The sequence below is a fragment of the Scyliorhinus torazame genome, chromosome 13 (genome assembly GCF_047496885.1).
Source record: "Scyliorhinus torazame isolate Kashiwa2021f chromosome 13, sScyTor2.1, whole genome shotgun sequence".
Lineage (NCBI taxonomy): Eukaryota > Metazoa > Chordata > Chondrichthyes > Carcharhiniformes > Scyliorhinidae > Scyliorhinus > Scyliorhinus torazame.
In genome coordinates, this window is record NC_092719.1 from 34,457,813 (window position 1) to 34,475,959 (window position 18,147).

At 45.4% G+C, this 18,147-nt stretch overlaps 1 protein-coding gene across 2 annotated transcripts in view; it reads left to right on the forward strand.

The window, feature by feature from the left end:
* The window catches only part of LOC140387945 (reelin-like), a 520,778-nt gene that overhangs the window by 430,552 nt on the left and 72,079 nt on the right, over nt 1–18,147 (forward strand). For both annotated transcript variants that reach the window (XM_072471313.1, XM_072471312.1), the window contains exons 42-45: nt 1,001–1,227; nt 3,342–3,562; nt 6,266–6,413; nt 13,666–13,924. In XM_072471313.1, the coding sequence (XP_072327414.1) occupies nt 1,001–1,227; nt 3,342–3,562; nt 6,266–6,413; nt 13,666–13,924 (855 nt within the window). The remainder of the gene's footprint in view (nt 1–1,000; nt 1,228–3,341; nt 3,563–6,265; nt 6,414–13,665; nt 13,925–18,147) is intronic.

The window sequence follows — 18,147 nt, forward strand, 5'->3', positions numbered from 1 at the left end:
TGGCGGAACTTCGCATAATCCCTCGGATGAACAGAATAGAACCAGTAGCGAGAGTAAACTAAAGCAGGATCTCTGTTCATTATCCAGAAGTCACCGTGATACTTTATCAACTTAGACAAAGGGAGCAAAGGGATCAGCTTTTCAGAGCACCCAGAAACAGAACCCAGAAACATTTGGAATAAAACGGATGAATCCAAAAATGTAACGGAGGCATTAATCCATTTAAAATAGGCCAATTGATATCTGTCTCAAAAGGAATAACAAACAAAATAAAGCATCATTCTGCTATTATTACCAATTTGTAGACTTAAACTGATACATTTGTAACATTCGACAAAATGAGTATCTAATGGGGTGGCACGGTGGCACAGTGGTTAGCACTGCTGCCCCACAGCCCAGGGACCCAGGTTTGATTCCGACCTTGGCTGACTGTCTGTGTGGAGTTTGCACGTTCTTCCCGTGTCTGCGTGGGTTTCCTCCGGGTGCTCCGGTTTCCCCCCACTTTCCAGAGATGTGCAGGTTAGGTGGATTGGCCATGCTACATTGCCCCCTAGTGTCCAAAGGTTAGGTGGGGTTACAGGGATAGGGTGGGGCCGTGGGCCTATGTAGAGTGCTCTTACAGAGGGTCAGTGCAGACGCGATGGGCTGAAAGACCTTCTTCGGAACTGTAGGGATTCTATGAATATGTATCCCTGTTTAAATTCTGTGAATATATATATATGAATGTATTTTTTTATCTTGACAACACAACTGGAAGAGATTTAATAATAAAAGCAGTAATCTGGGGCAGGCAAAAGGTCCTCTAAGAATATTTTGAAATCCCAATTCCTATTTGTTGAGTCAAAACTTTGTTGCACTCCAAATGAAAAAAGTTTGAGAGCAAGTGTCCAAGGTTCACCGTACTACTTTCTACAGCGATATGCAATCTATATTATCAGTGAACGAAAATGTAATCTTAAACTATTTCCCTTAATAATGCTTATTTCTCTTGTGATTTCAGATCAATGTTGGATGCAATACAGACAGTTCAGCTTCGGATCCTATTAGGTTGGAGTTTTCACGGGATTTTGGAGCCACATGGCACTTACTTCTGCCACTCTGCTACAGTAGTGGACACATCAGCGCGCTCTGTTCGACTGAACTCCATCCAAGCAGCACATATTATGCCGGTACCACCCAGGGTTGGAAGAGAGAGGTAATCCACTTTGGCAGGCTCCATCTGTGTGGGTGAGTTCCTATTTCAGAACATAAACATGACTCTCTTCTTTTCATGCACTTGGACTGGTTATTTTAGGACCCAAAAGTGTCAATCCCTTATTAATTGGTCTCAACCCCACCTTCATTTCTTAACACCTACAGTATAGCACACCTGTATGTACAGCAGACCTGTAAGCACAGTACACTTACAGTACAGTACAACTGTATGTACAGCGCACACATACGTACAGCACACCTGTAAGTACAGTACACCTACAGTACAGGACACCTGTAAGTCAGCACACCTGTACGCACAGTATGACCACAGTACAGCACACCTGTAAGCACGGTACACCTGTAAGTCAGCATACCTGTACGCACAGTATATCTACAGTACAGCACACCTGTAAGCACAGTACACCTGTAAGTCAGCACACCTGTACGCACAGTATGACCACAGTACAGCACACCTGTAAGCACAGTACACCTGTAAGTCAGAACACCTGTACGCACAGTATGACTACAGTACAGCACACCTGTAAGTCAGCTCACCTGTATGCACAGTATATCTATAATAAAGCACACCAGTAAGCACAGTGCACCTGTAAGTCAGCACACCTGTACACACAGTATGGCCACAGTACAGCACACCTGTAAGCACAGTACACCTGCAAATCAGGACACCTGTACACACAGTATGACCACAGTACAGCACACCTGTAAGCACGGTACACCTGTAAGCACAGCACACCTGTAAGCACAGTAGTGTCTACACTCATTCTGAGTGTACATGATTGGCAGCATTTCTTCAAAATTGGAGAGTTCCCATTGGTGTAGAGGGAGATGCTAGTTCAGTCTAGCAGACAAAGCATTTTGTTGGTGACGGAGGAAGAGTTACAGCCAATTCACCAACAGATTAGTAAAGGATGGTGCTTTCAACAAGCCAATGAAAGAAATGAGCTGCAACACTCAAAGTAAGAAGAGCACTAGCTATAAGGAGCACAGGTATTCTGTGAAAAGGACTCTACGTAGACCAATATCGCTGATACAGGCAGGAGGGCTGGGGAAATGGCCAAGCGTAGATTGTACCCGTCCATCGCACAAGTTGACATTCTTTCCATCACTGCTCGAGTCAGCACTGCCAACCCTGTTCTGGTCTTAGAGAGTTGGCAGCGAAGGTTTCCTGCAACCTCCCTCACTCTTTCAACTACCCCAAGTCACCAGCATTGGAAAAAAACAATTTGTTCAAAAGCAAAATTAATTCTCCAGTAGCACCTGTCCCAATCCAATACGAACGTTTGCTAGTAATCCTGATCTTTTCGTTCGTAGCTCTTCCACACACTGGTTTTCATTCTACTTTTCTCTTTTGGCTCTGTCATTTTGTGACCCTTTTCCTGTTCTCAAGCCAGAAATGTCAGCTTGATCATAATTACCCTGCTATCCTCAGCATTTATTTCTCTATCTATTCTTGAAATGTATTTTGCACTCAATCTTTAGGTGGCACCATGCCATAGGTAAAAACATTAACAGGTAAGATGCTGCCAAAAGAAATAGGTCACCCGCATGCCCTCTGGGGACAATATAATTTCAGTCTGGACTTCAATATGTAAAAGAGCTCTTTAAAACCTACACACGGAGTTTGCAGCGATTGATCACAGAATCACAGAATTCCCGCGATGCAGAAGAGGACCATTCGGCCCATCGTATCTGCACTGGCTGTCCAAAAGAGGAACATGACTTTGTGCCATTCCCCAGCCTTTTCCACATACCCTCGCACATTGTTTCTATTCAAATAATCATCTCATGCTGTCTTGAATGCCTCAATTGAACCTGCCTACGCCACACTTCCAGGCAGTATCGTCCAGACCTGAACCTCTCGCTGGGTGAAAAGGTTTTTTCTCACATCACATTTGCTTATTTTGCAAAGAGGAGACCTATTACTGACGTCGTGAACTGATTTTTCAATTCAAGTGAAACTAATGTCCAATACAGCTGATTTTCTTTGCACAAAGCCTTTTTTGTTTTGTTCCATGTCGCAAGATAATCTCCACCCCCACCCCCACCCCCAGAAAAGCAGCTTTATTGATTATTTTAAGTTTATTTTCATGCAGGTTGTTTCATGGATGTGCTTCTTGTGCTCCCAGATCTGTGAGGTTTCGATGGTACCAAGGGTTCTACAGGTCAGGCTCTCAACCGGTAACCTGGGCCATTGATAATGTCTACATTGGACCGCAGTGTGAGGAGATGTGCAATGGGCACGGTAGCTGTGTCAGTGGAACCCAGTGCATTTGTGACTCTCGGTATTCTGGACCAACCTGCAAAATCAGCTCTAAAAACCCAGATTTCTTGAAGGGAGACTTTAAAGGTATGTTAAAAAAATGTATTTATCATTTAGTGAAGTGGGTGTGGGGGGTGAAGGCCACCTTTCATTGGTATCTTGAGTACCTAATGTCTTGAGTACCTAATGTTACGGGCAGCACAGTAGCATAGCGGTTAGCGCAATTGCTTCACAGCTCCAGGGTCCCAGGTTCGATTCCCGGCTGGGACACTGTCTGTGCGGAGTCTGCACGTTCTCCCTGTGTGTGCGTGGGTTTCCTCCAGGTGCTCCGGTTTCCTCCCACAGTCCAAAGATGTGCAGGTTAGGTGGATTGGCCATGTTAAATTGCCCTTAGTGTCCAAAATTGCCCTTAGTGTTGGTTGAGTTGGGTTACTGGGTTATGGGGATAGGGTGGTGTGGGCTTGGGTAGGGTGCTCTTTCCAAGAGCCGGTGCAGACTCGATGGGCCGAATGGCCTCCTTCTGCACTGTAAATTCTATGAATTTCTACAAGCATTCTAATGTATTTCATGTTGAACGGGGAATGGGAAGGTGTAAAAAACAGGGTGAGAGGGAGTTTATAATTTCTTTCATTTGCTCAAGATCACTTGCCTGGAACATTCATTCATATTACTTGTTGTTCACTAGGATTTTCCCCCTCTTTGCTCACCAACTCGTCACTTTCTATCCATTGAAGTGAATGAGTGGAATTCAGAGGTGGGCGGGCAGTGGGAGCAGAGGTGCGGGGGGTGGAGTATGCTGCTGGGCCTGTAGGGAGCCTGAGGCCTACGATCAGCAACAAGGAGCTTGTGACCCTTGGAGAGGAGAAGGAGGCTGGTTTAGAGGGAGGGTTTTGTGGATCAGGTTGGAGGGGGTGGGAGACCCCGACTCTAACATGGCCACCGTCCAGGAGCGAAACAGGAACTACAAGGTGGCGCCATTCGACGTGGGTTTCCCCAATACAAACTGGGCAGCACGGTAGCACAGTGGTTAGCACAGTTGCTTCACAGTTCCAGGGTCCCAGGTTCGATTCCCGGTTGGGGTCACTGCCTGTGCGGAGTCTGCACATTCTCCCCGTGTCTGCGTGGGTTTCCTCCGGTGCTCCGGTTTCCTCCCACAGTTCAACGATGCACACATTGGGTGGATTGGCTATGATAAATTGCCCTCAGTGTCCAAAAAGGTTAGGTGGGGTTATTGGGTTACGGGCTAGGGTGGTGGTGTGGGCTTGGGTAGGGTGCTCTTTCCAAGGGCCGGTGCAGACTCGATTGGCCGAATGGCCTCCTTCTGCACTGTAAATTCTATGAACTGTTATCAGAACTACCTGGATTTCTATCGATGTCAGATATCCCTTTCAGAAACTGGGAAAGATGTCTCACTCTGTAACTAGTTCCACAACGTCTACAAGTCCATCTGCCCAATGTCTTGGGTTAACAGGTGAGACAAGCAGTGTGAAGCTGGCAAGCCCTAGGCAGTTGTGCATTCCATGTCTACCAGGCTGCACCCCCCCCCCCCCTCCACACACACACACACCCTTTCCCCCTCCCCTCTGATCTCTCAACCACAACATACAGGCTGTTGAGATGCAAGGGAGCTTAACAGCAACAACCCCGCTCTTATTATTTAACTTAGTTCCACTGCTTGATGATCTATGGAATGGTTTGTCTGTTACATTCTCTGGAAGTAAAGGTTTCAAGTCGCCCCTTGTACACCGGAAAAAATAGTGAATGGATGGAAAATCACAGGTCTAGTGGCTGTTAAAGTTTGAGCCACAGGCCCCTTCTGCCTTTTGAGTTGTGGCATGAGTTTTTAAACTTGCACCTGAACTCATCTCCCAAATCACAACACATCCAACAGCACTCCTACAGTACTCCACTATTGTACTCAAGTATTGGACTGGGTGCTTAAACCCACAAAACTTTGACCCAGTGACAAGAATGGCACAACTGAACAAAGCTAACACTGCAAATCACCAGTAAAAATGTCTGGGGTTTTCGTAACAGCTACTAGAGCATGATCATTGGTTAACTTGCTTTTTGGCCTCCCAGAGTGCCAATGAGTTCAACTGAGACTCTGCTCTCTTAGGTGAATGTAAAAGATCGCATGGCACAATTGAAGAGCAGGGGAAATTGGCCAATATTTATCCCTCAATCGGTATCACAAAAACAAATTATCTGCTCATTGTTATTTGCTATTCGCTGCTCATTTATTGGCTGCTACATTTTCTGTATGACAAAAGTAACTCCAATCATACTCCACTCTATCTGTCAAACACTTTGTGATGTCCAGTAGTCATGGAAGGCACTATATAAATGCAAGAATTTTATTTATTTTGCTGATTGAATAGGTGTAGTGATGAGGGTAGAGTACGAGTAGTAATTGAAGAGGTTAGGAATGAACCCTTTTAAATGTTTCTGTTAAAGAACATCCAAAGGTTGTGTAAGCCAAGTTGGCTGGGGTTTGTCACTGTTGGTTATATTGTTTTGTTCTTGTTGAAACCTGATGTTTAAAATTGTTAAAATTATAAATGCCTCATTAAAATATTTTCTAAAAAAAGCAGAACATCCAAAGGGTAAAAGTTTAAAAATCTCAAATATATGAAAATAATAAATTTTCTATCTCCTGTGCAACAATGTTTTGTACCAATAATTCACAATTGGCTCAACTGGCAAGGCTGCCACTTTAAAGCATTGTTTGTGTTTCAAACCTGCTGCAGCTGGTTTCACATTTTAAACTTGATTGACTTTAATTTTCAGGCCCGATTGACCCAGAGAAGTTTTTAGTGGTCAGCGGTGGGAAACCGTCCAGGAAATGTGGCTTAATGTCCAGTGGAAACAGCCTCTTCTTCAGTGAAGAGGGACTACGCATGTTAATAACCATGGATATGGATTTGTCACATGCAAGGTATTTGGAACACGTTGGGCCTTTCTTCCTCCCTTGTTCACCAGTCGCTTTAAGCCTTTTGTAAAGGGACCTCCCCTTGCCAGGATGAGTGCAGCCCGCTTGATTGGTATCCCTTCTGTGGTGGATTCAAGGTGGAGTCTGCAGGCCTTACAGGTTCAACCTAAATGGGCCAGTGATGTCATGACATCACGCGATCATTCTCTTAAAGTGCCCCTGTTCAGCTACAAGGCTGCTTGTAAGGAAACACTGAATACACAGCATTTCCTCCCCCTTTTAAATCCAAGGTCCCTGACACAATAAGCAGTAAAACATTACTAATTATTCAGCAACGTGAACAATCAACAACAGTCAATACGATAGACTTTCTGGGGCTCGCTGTTCTCTGTGTGGTTGTCGGTAAACCTCAAGCGTCTGGTTTGTAGGACTTGCTGCAGCCTCTGGTGTCTTTGGTTTGGTGTGAGCATTGTGAGGGGTAATCTTAATCAGAGTCGACGTAGTGATCGGAGGTTGACTCGATGTTTGATTTGCAACTGAGGTGCTGTTTTCCCCAATTGGTTTGGTTAGTGTAATGTTCTCAGGAAGGCCCAAGTCGTCTCTTGGCCCAGCCGAATTTGGACTCTTTGTCGGTTCTTGTTGCCAAAATCGACCAGCATTACATCATCACGGGTTTGTACGGTGTAGGAGACAACCTACCTGTACGGATCCCTCAAGTCTTCGGGTGGAATATAGCTCTAACTCAGGGTTTGCTCTTGAAGTCTTGCCTCAAAGCAACATGTCCATAATCTCTGACAGTACTGGATCATTTTTGGTATGCTTTGTCACCTGTCCTGCGGTTTGGCGTGCTATCTACTTGCTCGAAATAGAAAACGTTTCCACACAAACTGCTTATCGACAAACTATTTGGCAACAGTAGGCGGAAAAGTCCAGCCATCTGCATTCCTATGAAGGTTTGACTGACGACACTTGATTGTGTATAGGTGTGCTGACATGAGTAATGCCCACCTCTGCATTCTGCTTGCTGCCAGTGATGGAATCCCAGTATGAGGTCCAAATAAATGTTTTCTTTTAGATTTTGTATTTTAATGTTACCACAAGTTACATCAATGATTTAAAAATGGCTCATTGTAGTGGGAATTGTGTAAGGATATATAATGCAGCATCTTCCGTCTCCCTGTCGCAATAGTGAGGCAGCAACATCCTGAACACTGCCAAAGTAGAAGCAACAGCATCAGTACTGATAGTCCTGAAAGGCTGCCACCACTCCTTCCAAGGCCGTGAGCAAAGTGCTGCCCAATGCATCTGAGGCACTGGCCACAACAAAAATGAGTGTTTTTATGGTCTGGCACATTACTGCAGTGTATAACTGTCCCTCTGGTTTAGAGGCCTTGCACTTAAAGCAAATCCAATTCAAAGAACTCGATTAGTCATTAACGATATTCTGTTTCTTGTCCCCCCCCAACATCACCCCGTTCTGGTGGATGGAATCCTTATTGATCTGCAGATCTCCAATTGTTTTCACTGGATTGCTATTCAGATTTTTCTCCTTGTAAGCGACCCACAGCGTACGAGGTCCAAAAATGATGGTCCATCAGTAAAGTGAATTTCCTCCCATAGAGGAATTGGTAGAACCATTTTATTCCAAAAATGATTTCTAGTGCTTCTTTCCTACCTGGGCATATTTGCTTTTGGTTTTATTCAAGGTCCTCAACACCAAGCTATCACCTTCTCTTCACCTGTGGGCATTATGTGGGAAACCACCACCCCAGCCCCAGGTGTGATGCATCACATGCCAGTGCAGGGGTAAATTACGATCAAAATGTGCCACAACGTCTGACCTGAGGAGCACCTCTTCGGTTTGCACAAATCCTCTCTCTCACATTGATCGCCACCCCGCCCCCCCCCCCCCCCCCCCCTCCATTGTCGCTTTTTATTTTGACACAGTAGATTGTGCAAAGGTTTCCGAATAGTTGCCCAATTCGGGACAAACCTTCTGTAATAATTTAGTAAGCCTAAGAAAGGTCGAAGTTGGTTGACATTTTGCGGTACAGGTGCCTCGGTTATGGCTTTGACTTTCGAAGACGGCCCATGCAGTCCCTTGCCGTCGATGACATGATTCAGATGTTCAGCTGAAGATTGGAAAAGTTCATATTTGTCTTTTTGGACTTTTAATCCATAGTCTTCTAATCTCTGGAGTGTGGCATCTAGGTTGCAGAGATGTTCTTCCTCACTCTACCCAGTAACCAAGGTGTCATCCAGGTAACACTGGACTCCATTTAATCCATTTAAGATTTGGTCCATAGCTCGTTGGAACAATGCTGGCACTGAAGTGATGCCAAAGGGTCATCTTTTGTATTGAAATAACCCTTTGTATATCACAATCATCAAGAAATGTTGTGAATCCTGATCCATGTTCATTTGAAGATATACTTGACTGAGGTCGATTTTATTGAAGTGTTGACCTCCAGCCAACCCAGCGAATAGATCATCCAATCAGGGATAGAAAGAACTGCTCTCCACACAGTACAGGATTAATAATGACTTTAAAACTGCCACAAATGTATACAGATCTGTATTTTTTCATCATGGGTACGATCGACATAGCCCAATGGATCACATTAATGGGTTCAAGGACTCCCGTTCTGACCAGCTGTTCTCGTTCTGTCTCTACCTTAGGTCTGATTATGTACGGGAGTTTAAGCACCTTGCCTGACTTTCTTCCTTGATCTTTACTGAGATATCTTTCATGCTTCCCAGTTCCCCGCTAAAGGCATGTTTCTTCAAGATTTTGGGTAGGCCTGATTTGGAATCTGTCATGTGATTTACCTCGGCCGAATTTAATTTTCCAGCCGGGTTCTTCCCACTGGTGACAGATAACGTCCTTTGACAATGTGCTACGACAGATCTGCTGTCTGTCCATTTAATTGAGCTGATACATCAATGGGGCCCCTCAATGGAACTATTTCTCCAGTGTAGGTTTTTAAACACTATCTTCAAGGATTGTTGAGCAATATGTCAGAGCTTTTCTTGATAAACAGTCTCTGGCACCAGTGAGATGGCTGCCCCAGTGTCCACCTCCATCTTCACCGGCTGACCGTCCAGTAATGGAGTGACCCAATATCGGTTAATTGCACCAGAAAGAGCGAGTACATTTAATGACAGTTCATCTTTGGACGGTGAATTGAGTTCCTTCTCACACCCTTTTTGTACCACATGGACATTTTTTCCTTGATTCAGCTTGCCACTTGTTTTTACGGTTCTTGCTTTCTGCAACTTTTGCCTGAAGCTTGTTTCTTTTTGCAACAAGCACATGCATGTGGCCCTTTCTGCTACAATTTCTGCAAATGATGTCTTTTCAGCTGCAATCTGCTGTTGAGTAACCGTTTTTTGCATACCTCTGGCAAGGGCGAGTCTGTGTTTGCATTGGAGTTTCAGTCGACAGCTTGTGAATTCTTGTGCTCGATCTCAACTGTTGAGCTTCTTTGGTTGCTAATTCCATGGATACAGCAACTTCCAAAGCTTTCTTTAAGGTCAGGTTGTTTTTGGTTATGGGCAGCACGGTGGCGCAGTGGGTTAGCCCTGCTGCCTGACGGCGCAGAGGTCCCAGGTTCAATGCCGGCTCTGGGTCACTGTCCGTGTGGAGTTCACTCATGCTCTCCGTGTTTGCATGGGTTTCGTGCCCACAACCCAAAGATGTGCAGGGTAGATGCATTGGCCATGCTAAATTGCCCCTTAATTGGACAAAAATGAATTGGGTACTCTAAATTTATTTTTAAAAAGGTTGCTTTTGGTTAACAAACGCGTTTGAATAGCTTCACTCCTTAAACCACAGACTAACCTATCTCTGATGATATCATTTAACACATCTGAATTTGGACTGTTCAGCCAGTCTTTTCAGGGCAGCTACAAACTGTGTAATCGATTCACCTTCTTCTTAGTTGCGCTTATGAAACCTAAAACTTTCTGTAATGACGAAAGGTTTTAGTGAATAGTGGCCCTGCAGTATTTCCACTTTCTCATTGTTTGTTTTTGTGCCTGGCTTTCCCGGCTGCATCAAACTCCGAAGGAGATTAAATGTTTCCCCCCCCCCCCATTATGCTCAGGAATATTGGAACTTTTACATCTGCTGCTTTCTTATTAGCTTGAACAAAATAGTCAAATCATTCTGTATGTGATATCCATCACTCTACATTCTCATCAAATGGTCTCACGCACCTCCTGCCATTTTTATCTCTGAAAGGACCTGCCTGTCCACAACGTGACATGAATTTCCATCGCTAACTTGCTTCCTTTCTCCCCAAAACAAGGGACAGCCCAAGCTCAGCCTGTTTCCCTTTGTGTTTTGCAACAGCCCAACTCTAAATTTGTTGTTGCAGGGTACTTAATACCCACGGTTAAAGAGTTAGTTTCAGAGAGAGCATGCAGGTAGGCTTCTCTCAAAGTTGTTTCCTTCATATTTTTCGGCGATTTTGCAGTTTCTCCAGTGGTTGCAACCGTTGTTTGGCTCCCCCGTCACCAGCTATCATGTAGCACCGATATAAATTATTTATTATTTCCTCGGGCTCATGCAAACGCTGTTCAATATTTTTGGGGTCCCTACCATCACAGTTCGCCTACCTTGTTTATGAGGTGGATTCAAGATGGAGTCTGCAGGCCTTGGAGGTTCAACCAAAACGTGGAGCTTTATTTAGAAGATGTTAACACCACAGGCTGCGATGTTAGACTTCCTGTTTGCCCGTGCAAACGGCCGATGACGATGAAGTCACACAGTCGTTCAGCTATAAGGCTGCTTGTGAGGAAATACTAAAAACACTGAATAAACAACTACCACAAACATTCACTGCCTCCACTACCGGCGCATGGCAGCAGCCATGTACCATCTACAAGATGCACTGCAGGAATTCACCAAGGCTGCTTAGACAGCACATCCAAACCCATGACCACTACTGTCTAGAAGGATAAGGCTAGCAGATGCCTGGGAACACCACCACCTGGAGGTTCCCCTCCAAGCCACTTACCATCCTGACTTGCCAATATATCACCGTTCCTTCACTGTTGCTGGGGCAAAATCCTTGCACTCCCTCCCTTACAGCACTGTGGGTGCACCTGCACCACATGGACTGCAGAGGGTCAAAAAGGTAGCTCACCACCACCTTCTGAAGAACAAGTAGGGCTGGACAATAAATGCCGACCTAGCCAGCGACGCCCATATTCCTTGAATCAATAAAAATAATTTTGTATAAAATAATTCTGAATGAAATAAAGTGTAAGTGAGAACTGTCCATTCAGGCAAAAAGGCTCACTCTGTTCTTTAGCTCTCCATACAGGTCTAACTAAACAATCTGTATCTCCCTCCTGCCCATGCAGACTGCTATATCCTCATACTAATGTTGATGTTTCCCTTGAAGCAGTATTCATTGCACCAACTGACAGCCAATTTTAAATGTGGAATAATTACTTCCCAAGTCAGCTTTAACTTCAGTTCCCCTTCACATGGTGATTCCTAAATTTAGCATATCAATGTTTCCATTTTTCTTTACTCCTTTCATCTTTAGTCCCCCATTGCCCAAATCCAACTTCAAACGCAGATTTTTAAATGTGTGTTCTCCTCTTTCATCATACGAGGAGCAGAAATATTAGCGTTTTATTTCCTTTGCATCATGAGATTTGGCATTGATCACTAAATGTTTTTTTTTTTAAATTGTCCCCTCCCACCACTTCCCAAGATACTGATTTTTAAAATGCAGAAATCATCCCAGGGAGGAATTATTTCACACCAATCAGTGAGTCCAGGTAACTATGTTGGGTTGTCACGTTGAGAAGATAAGAGGGATTCAATGCATCTTTTTTCCATATCATTCCGAAGAAACAAGTTTTCATCTCTCTGCGCGCCAGAGCACCCTTTAATGTCTTGTCAGTTAAGAGCCCAATATCCCCTCCCTGAGCTGCTGGGGTGACTACAAATTTGAGACCTGGCAGCTGGTACATACAAATATTAGAGGCTGATGTGGAGAACACATGTACCTCCCAATGCTTTTCACAGCGTGGCACCGTCAGTCCTGCTTTAACTCAGGCCTGTGGGATTCTGGATGTGCTCTTAATGAGTTCTCTGTATCAAATCAGAGGAGCTTTGGGAAAGTCAGAACTGTCAGTGACTAAAATAATGTACTTCACCTATGGACAATGCTCAGATAACACAATAGAATCTTCAAATTCTCCAGATTAAAGTGACAGTTCTACTTTCTCTGCTGAATATGCAGGATATTCTTCAAAACATTTGTAACATATATAAAAAGTGTTGCATTACTGTATCTTTGGTCAGTCACACTTCAGACATCACAATGTGCACCACATTTTAAAAACTGTCAGAAGTACGAAAGAGTCTGAGTTATTTTGTGCCGGTTTCGACCTTGAAAACCAAGAAGAGGAGTTAGTTACTAATAAACAGCTGCAGTGGTATAGAAACTGTCCTCAGCAACTTGTCTCTAATCAACCTTGAGCTGTCACTGTTTAGACCAAGGAACTATCGAAGCAACGGACTTGGCAGAACAGCTAACATTTGACACAGGTGCAATCTGAACAGCCAAATCTCACAGGGCCCTTGGGGCAACTCCACAGGTCAGCTAGTAACATCAAAATGATAGAGAATTACCATATAAAACCACACCCGATTCACAGCGTGTTGCAATGTCAACATTATCGGAACCACTCCACTGTCCCTCCGAATAGCCCTGGTTTTAAATCGCAGCCTACATGTCTTTGCTAATATTTGCCTGCATTTGGATTAATTTATGGGTGTGAATTAGCACCAAGCACACCACCAGTTTCAGTATACCATGCCTTGTCCAGATAAATGGGCAAGTTGGTGATTCAGCATATATCCACACTGCATCAACAATTTATTTACGTCATGGTCCACAGAGATCCCGAAGAAAGGATATTTTAAGATTTATCTTACAAAGTTGGCGTTTGAAAATTGTTTTTTGCACGAGTGGTTAGGATTTGGAAAAGACTGCCTTTTAAGGTGATAGAAACAGATTCAGTGGTAGCTTTCAAGAGGAAGTTGGATAAACACCGGAATTGAAATACAATTGCAGGTTTATAGGGAGAGAGCAAGGGAGTGGAAGTAACTCTTAAAGTACAGGTGTACACTGGATGGGCTGATTGGCCTCCTACTGTGCAATCCTATTCTATAACATCATGAAATGAAATTTTTATTAATTTTGTTTATTTTTTAAATTATTTCTGTATTCAGGTTTGTCCAGTTCTTCCTGAGACTGGGCTGTGGAAAAGCATCACCAGACCCGAGGAGCCAGCCTATGCTTTTACAGTACTCGCTGAATGGAGGCCTTAGCTGGGGCGTCCTCCAGGAATTCCTCTTCAGCAACTCGAGTAACGTGGGTCGTTACATTGCACTCGAGATCCCATTAAAGGCTCGGTCCTCTTCTACCCGTCTGCGTTGGTGGCAGCCATCTGAAGATGGGCATTTTTATAGCCCCTGGGCCATTGATGAGGTGAGGCTTGCCATCTGAAAGTCATTGTGGTCATAGAATTGTGACATGCAGCTGTGGCCAAGGGTTTTCATCCTTATCAGAAACTAAACATAGTGAGGAATTAGGTAGGTGCTCAGTATCCATAAGGTTAGGAAGAATAAATATCAGCTCGAATTTCTGCTCTTAATGGTTGCTCAATGACTGCTGTTGTTAGGGGAATGATAATGTTGCTGTACTAGTAATCCATTCCAGAGGCATGGCTTCAAACCCCATCATTTCCACTGGGGGGATTTAAATTCAATGAATTTATCATTATTTTCAACTAATTTATGAGGTGTGGCATTGCTGGCTAGGCCCACAATTATTGCACATCCCTAATTGCCCTGAGAAGGTGCTGGTGAGCTACCTTCTTAAACTACTGCAGTCCCTGTGGTGTAGGTACACCCACAATGCTGTTAGGAAGGGAGTTCCAGGATTGTGACCCAGCGGCATTGAAGGATCAGCGATATATTTCCAAGTCAAGATGGTGTGTCTTGGAGGGGATGTTCCCATGTGTATGCTACCCTTGGCCTTCTAGATGGTAGTGGTCATGGGTTTTGAAGGTGCTGCCTAAGGAGACTTGCTGAGTTCCTGCAGTGCATCTTTTAGATGGTGCACACTGCTGTCATTGTGCCTCTCTGGTGGAGGGCATGAATGTTTGTGGATATTGTGTCAATCACCGCACTGCCTTGTCCTGGATGGTGTTGAGCTTCTTGAGTGTTGTTGGTGCTGCACTCATCCAGGCAATTGGAGAGCATTCAATTACACTCTTGACTTGTGCCTTGTAGATGGTGGACAGGCTTTGGGGAATCAGAAGTTGAGTTACTCACAGCAGGAATCTAAGCCTCTGACCTGCTCTTGTAGTCATAGTATTTCTATGGCTAGTCCACTTCAATTTCTCATCAATAGTAATCCCCAAGATGTTGATAGTGGTGGATTCAGTGATAGTAATGCCATAGAATATCATGGGGAAATGGTTAGATTCTCTCTTGTTGGAGATTGTCATTGCCAGGCACTTTTGTGGCATAAAATGACTTGCCACTTGTGAGCCCAAGTCTGGATATTGTCCAGGACTTGCTGCATTTGGACATGGACTGCTTCAGTATTCGAGGAGCCGTGAACGGTGCTGAACATTGTGTAGTCATCCGTAAACATCCCCACTTCTGACCTTATGAAGAAAGGTCATTGGTGATGCAGCCGAAGATGGTTGCGCCTAGGACAGTACCCGAAGGACGTCCTGCAGTGATGTCCAGAAGCTGAGATGATTGACCTCCAACCACCACAACCATTTTCCTTTGTGCAGGTACGACTCCAGCCAGTGGAGGGTTTCCCCCCGATTCCCATTAACACCAGTTTTGTTGGGGATTCTTTTTTTAAAATATATTTTATTGAAAATTTTTGGCCAACCATCACAGTACATTGTGTATCCTTTACACAGTAATATAACAGTATAAATAACATTGGCCTGTTTTATAAACAAAAAATAAATAATATATAACAAAAAATGAAAACTAACTCTAAATGGCAACTGCCTTGTCTCAGATAAACACTCTCCAAAAATATGATTTGACAGTCCAATATACAATTATCTATAGCAACAACCTATACATATTATACATATATATTAACAAACCTGAGAGTCCTTCTGGTTCCCCCCCCCCCCCCCCAACCCCCCCCCCCCCCCCCACCCCACCCCCGGGCTGCTGCTGCTGCCTTCTTCTTTTCCATTCCCTCTATCTTTCTGTGAGGTATTCGACGAACGGTTGCCACCGCCTGGTGAACCCTTGAGCCGATCCCCTTAGGACGAACTTAATCCGTTCCAGCTTTATAAACCCTGCCATGTCATTTATCCAGGTCTCCACCCCCGGGGGCTTGGTTTCCTTCCACATCAACAGTATCCTGCGCCGGGCTACTAGGGACGCAAAGGCCAAAACATCAGCCTCTCTTGCCTCCTGCACTCCCGGCTCTTCTGCAACCCCAAATATAGCCAACCCCCAGCTTGGTTCGACCTGGACCCCCACTACTTTCGAAAGCACCTTTGTCACCCCCACCCAAAACCCCTGTAGTGCCGGACATGACCAGAACATGTGGGTGTGATTTGCTGGGCTTCTCGAGCATCTCGCACACCTATCTTCCACCCCAAAAAATGTACTGAGCTGTGCTCCAGTCATATGCGCCCTGTGTAACACCTTAAATTGTATCAGGCTTAGCCTGGCACACGAGGACGATGAATTTACCCTACTTAGGGCATCCGCCCACAGCCCCTCCTCAATCTCCTCCCCCAGCTCTTCTTCCCATTTCCCTTTCAGCTCATCTACCATAATCTCCCCCTCGTCCCTCATTTCCCTATATATATCTGACACCTTACCGTCCCCCACCCATGTCTTTGAGATCACTCTGTCCTGCACCTCCTGCATCGGGAGCTGCGGGAATTCCCTCACCTGTTGCCTCGCAAAAGCCCTCAGTTGCATATACCTGAATGCATTCCCTTGAGGCAACCCATATTTCTCGGTCAGCGCTCCCAGACTTGCAAACTTCCCATCCACAAACAGGGGCGTCATTCTCCGCCGGCGGGAGTCTCCGTTCTGCCGGCGCTCGGGGGTTTCCCGACGGCGTGGGGGTGCCCCACAATGGGAAACCCCATTGACCGGCCGGTGTTACGGAGACTCCCGCCGGCCGGTCGGCGCAGAAATGTGGCGGGGCGGGTAGGAGAATTTCGCCCCAGATCTTTCAATTGTGTTACTCCTGCTCTTTGCCATATTCCAAATCCCCCATCCATTCTCCCCGAGGCAAACCTATGATTATTTCTTATCGGGGACCCCACCAAGGCTCCCGTCTTGCCCCTATGCCGTCTCCACTGTCCCCAAATTTTCAAAGTAGCCACCACCACCGGGCTTGTGGTGTATTTCTTCGGTGAGAACGGCAATGGGGCCATCACCATAGCTTGTAGGCTAGTCCCCCTACAGGACGCCCTCTCCAGTCTCTTCCACGCCGCTCCCTCCTCTTCTCCCATCCACTTACTCACCATTGAGATATTGGCGGCCCAGTAGTACTCACTTAGGCTCGGTAGTGCCAGCCCCCCCCCCTATCCCTGCTACGCTGTAAAAATCCCCTCCTCACTCTCGGGGTCTTCCCGGCCCACACAAAACTCATGATACTCTTTTCAATCCTTTTGAAAAGAGCCTTCGTGATCACCACCGGGAGGCACTGAAACACAAAGAGGAATCTCGGGAGGACTACCATTTTAACCGCCTGCACCCTCCCTGCCAATGACAGGGATACCATGTCCCATCTCTTGAAGTCCTCCTCCATTTGTTCCACCAACCGCGTTAAATTTAACCTATGCAATGTGCCCCAATTCTTGGCTATCTGGATCCCCAAGTAACGAAAGTCCCTCGTTACCTTCCTCAACGGTAAATCCTCTATTTCTCTGCTCTGCTCCCCTGGATGCACCACAAACAACTCACTTTTCCCCATGTTCAGTTTATATCCTGAAAATTCTCCAAACTCCCGAAGTGTCCGCATTATCTCTGGCATCCCCTCCGCCGGGTCCGCTACATATAACAACAAATCATCTGCATACAGAGATACCTGGTGTTCTTCTCCTCCTCTGAGTACTCCCCTCCACTTCCTGGAACCCCTCAATGCTATTGCCAGGGGCTCAATCGCCAGTGCAAACAATAATAGGGACAGAGGGCATCCCTGCCTTGTCCCTCTATGGAGCCGAAAGTATGCAGATCCCCGTCCATTCGTGACCACACTCGCCATCGGGGCCCTATACAACAGCTGTACCCATCTAACATACTCATCTCCAAAACCAAATCTCCTCAGCACCTCCCACAAATAATCCCACTCCACTCTATCAAATGCTTTCTCGGCATCCATTGCCACCACTATCTCCGCTTCCCCCTCTGGTGGGGGCATCATCATTACCCCTAGCAGCCTCCGTATATTCGTATTCAGCTGTCTCCCCTTCACAAACCCAGTTTGGTCCTCGTGGACCACCCCCGGGACACAATCCTCTATCCTCATTGCCATTACCTTGGCCAGAATCTTAGCGTCTACATTTAGGAGGGAAATAGGTCTATAGGACTCGCATTGCAGCGGGTCCTTTTCCTTCTTTAGGAGAAGCGATATCGTTGCCTCAGACATAGTCGGGGGCAGCTGTCCCCTTTCCTTTGCCTCATTAAAGGTCCTCATCAGTA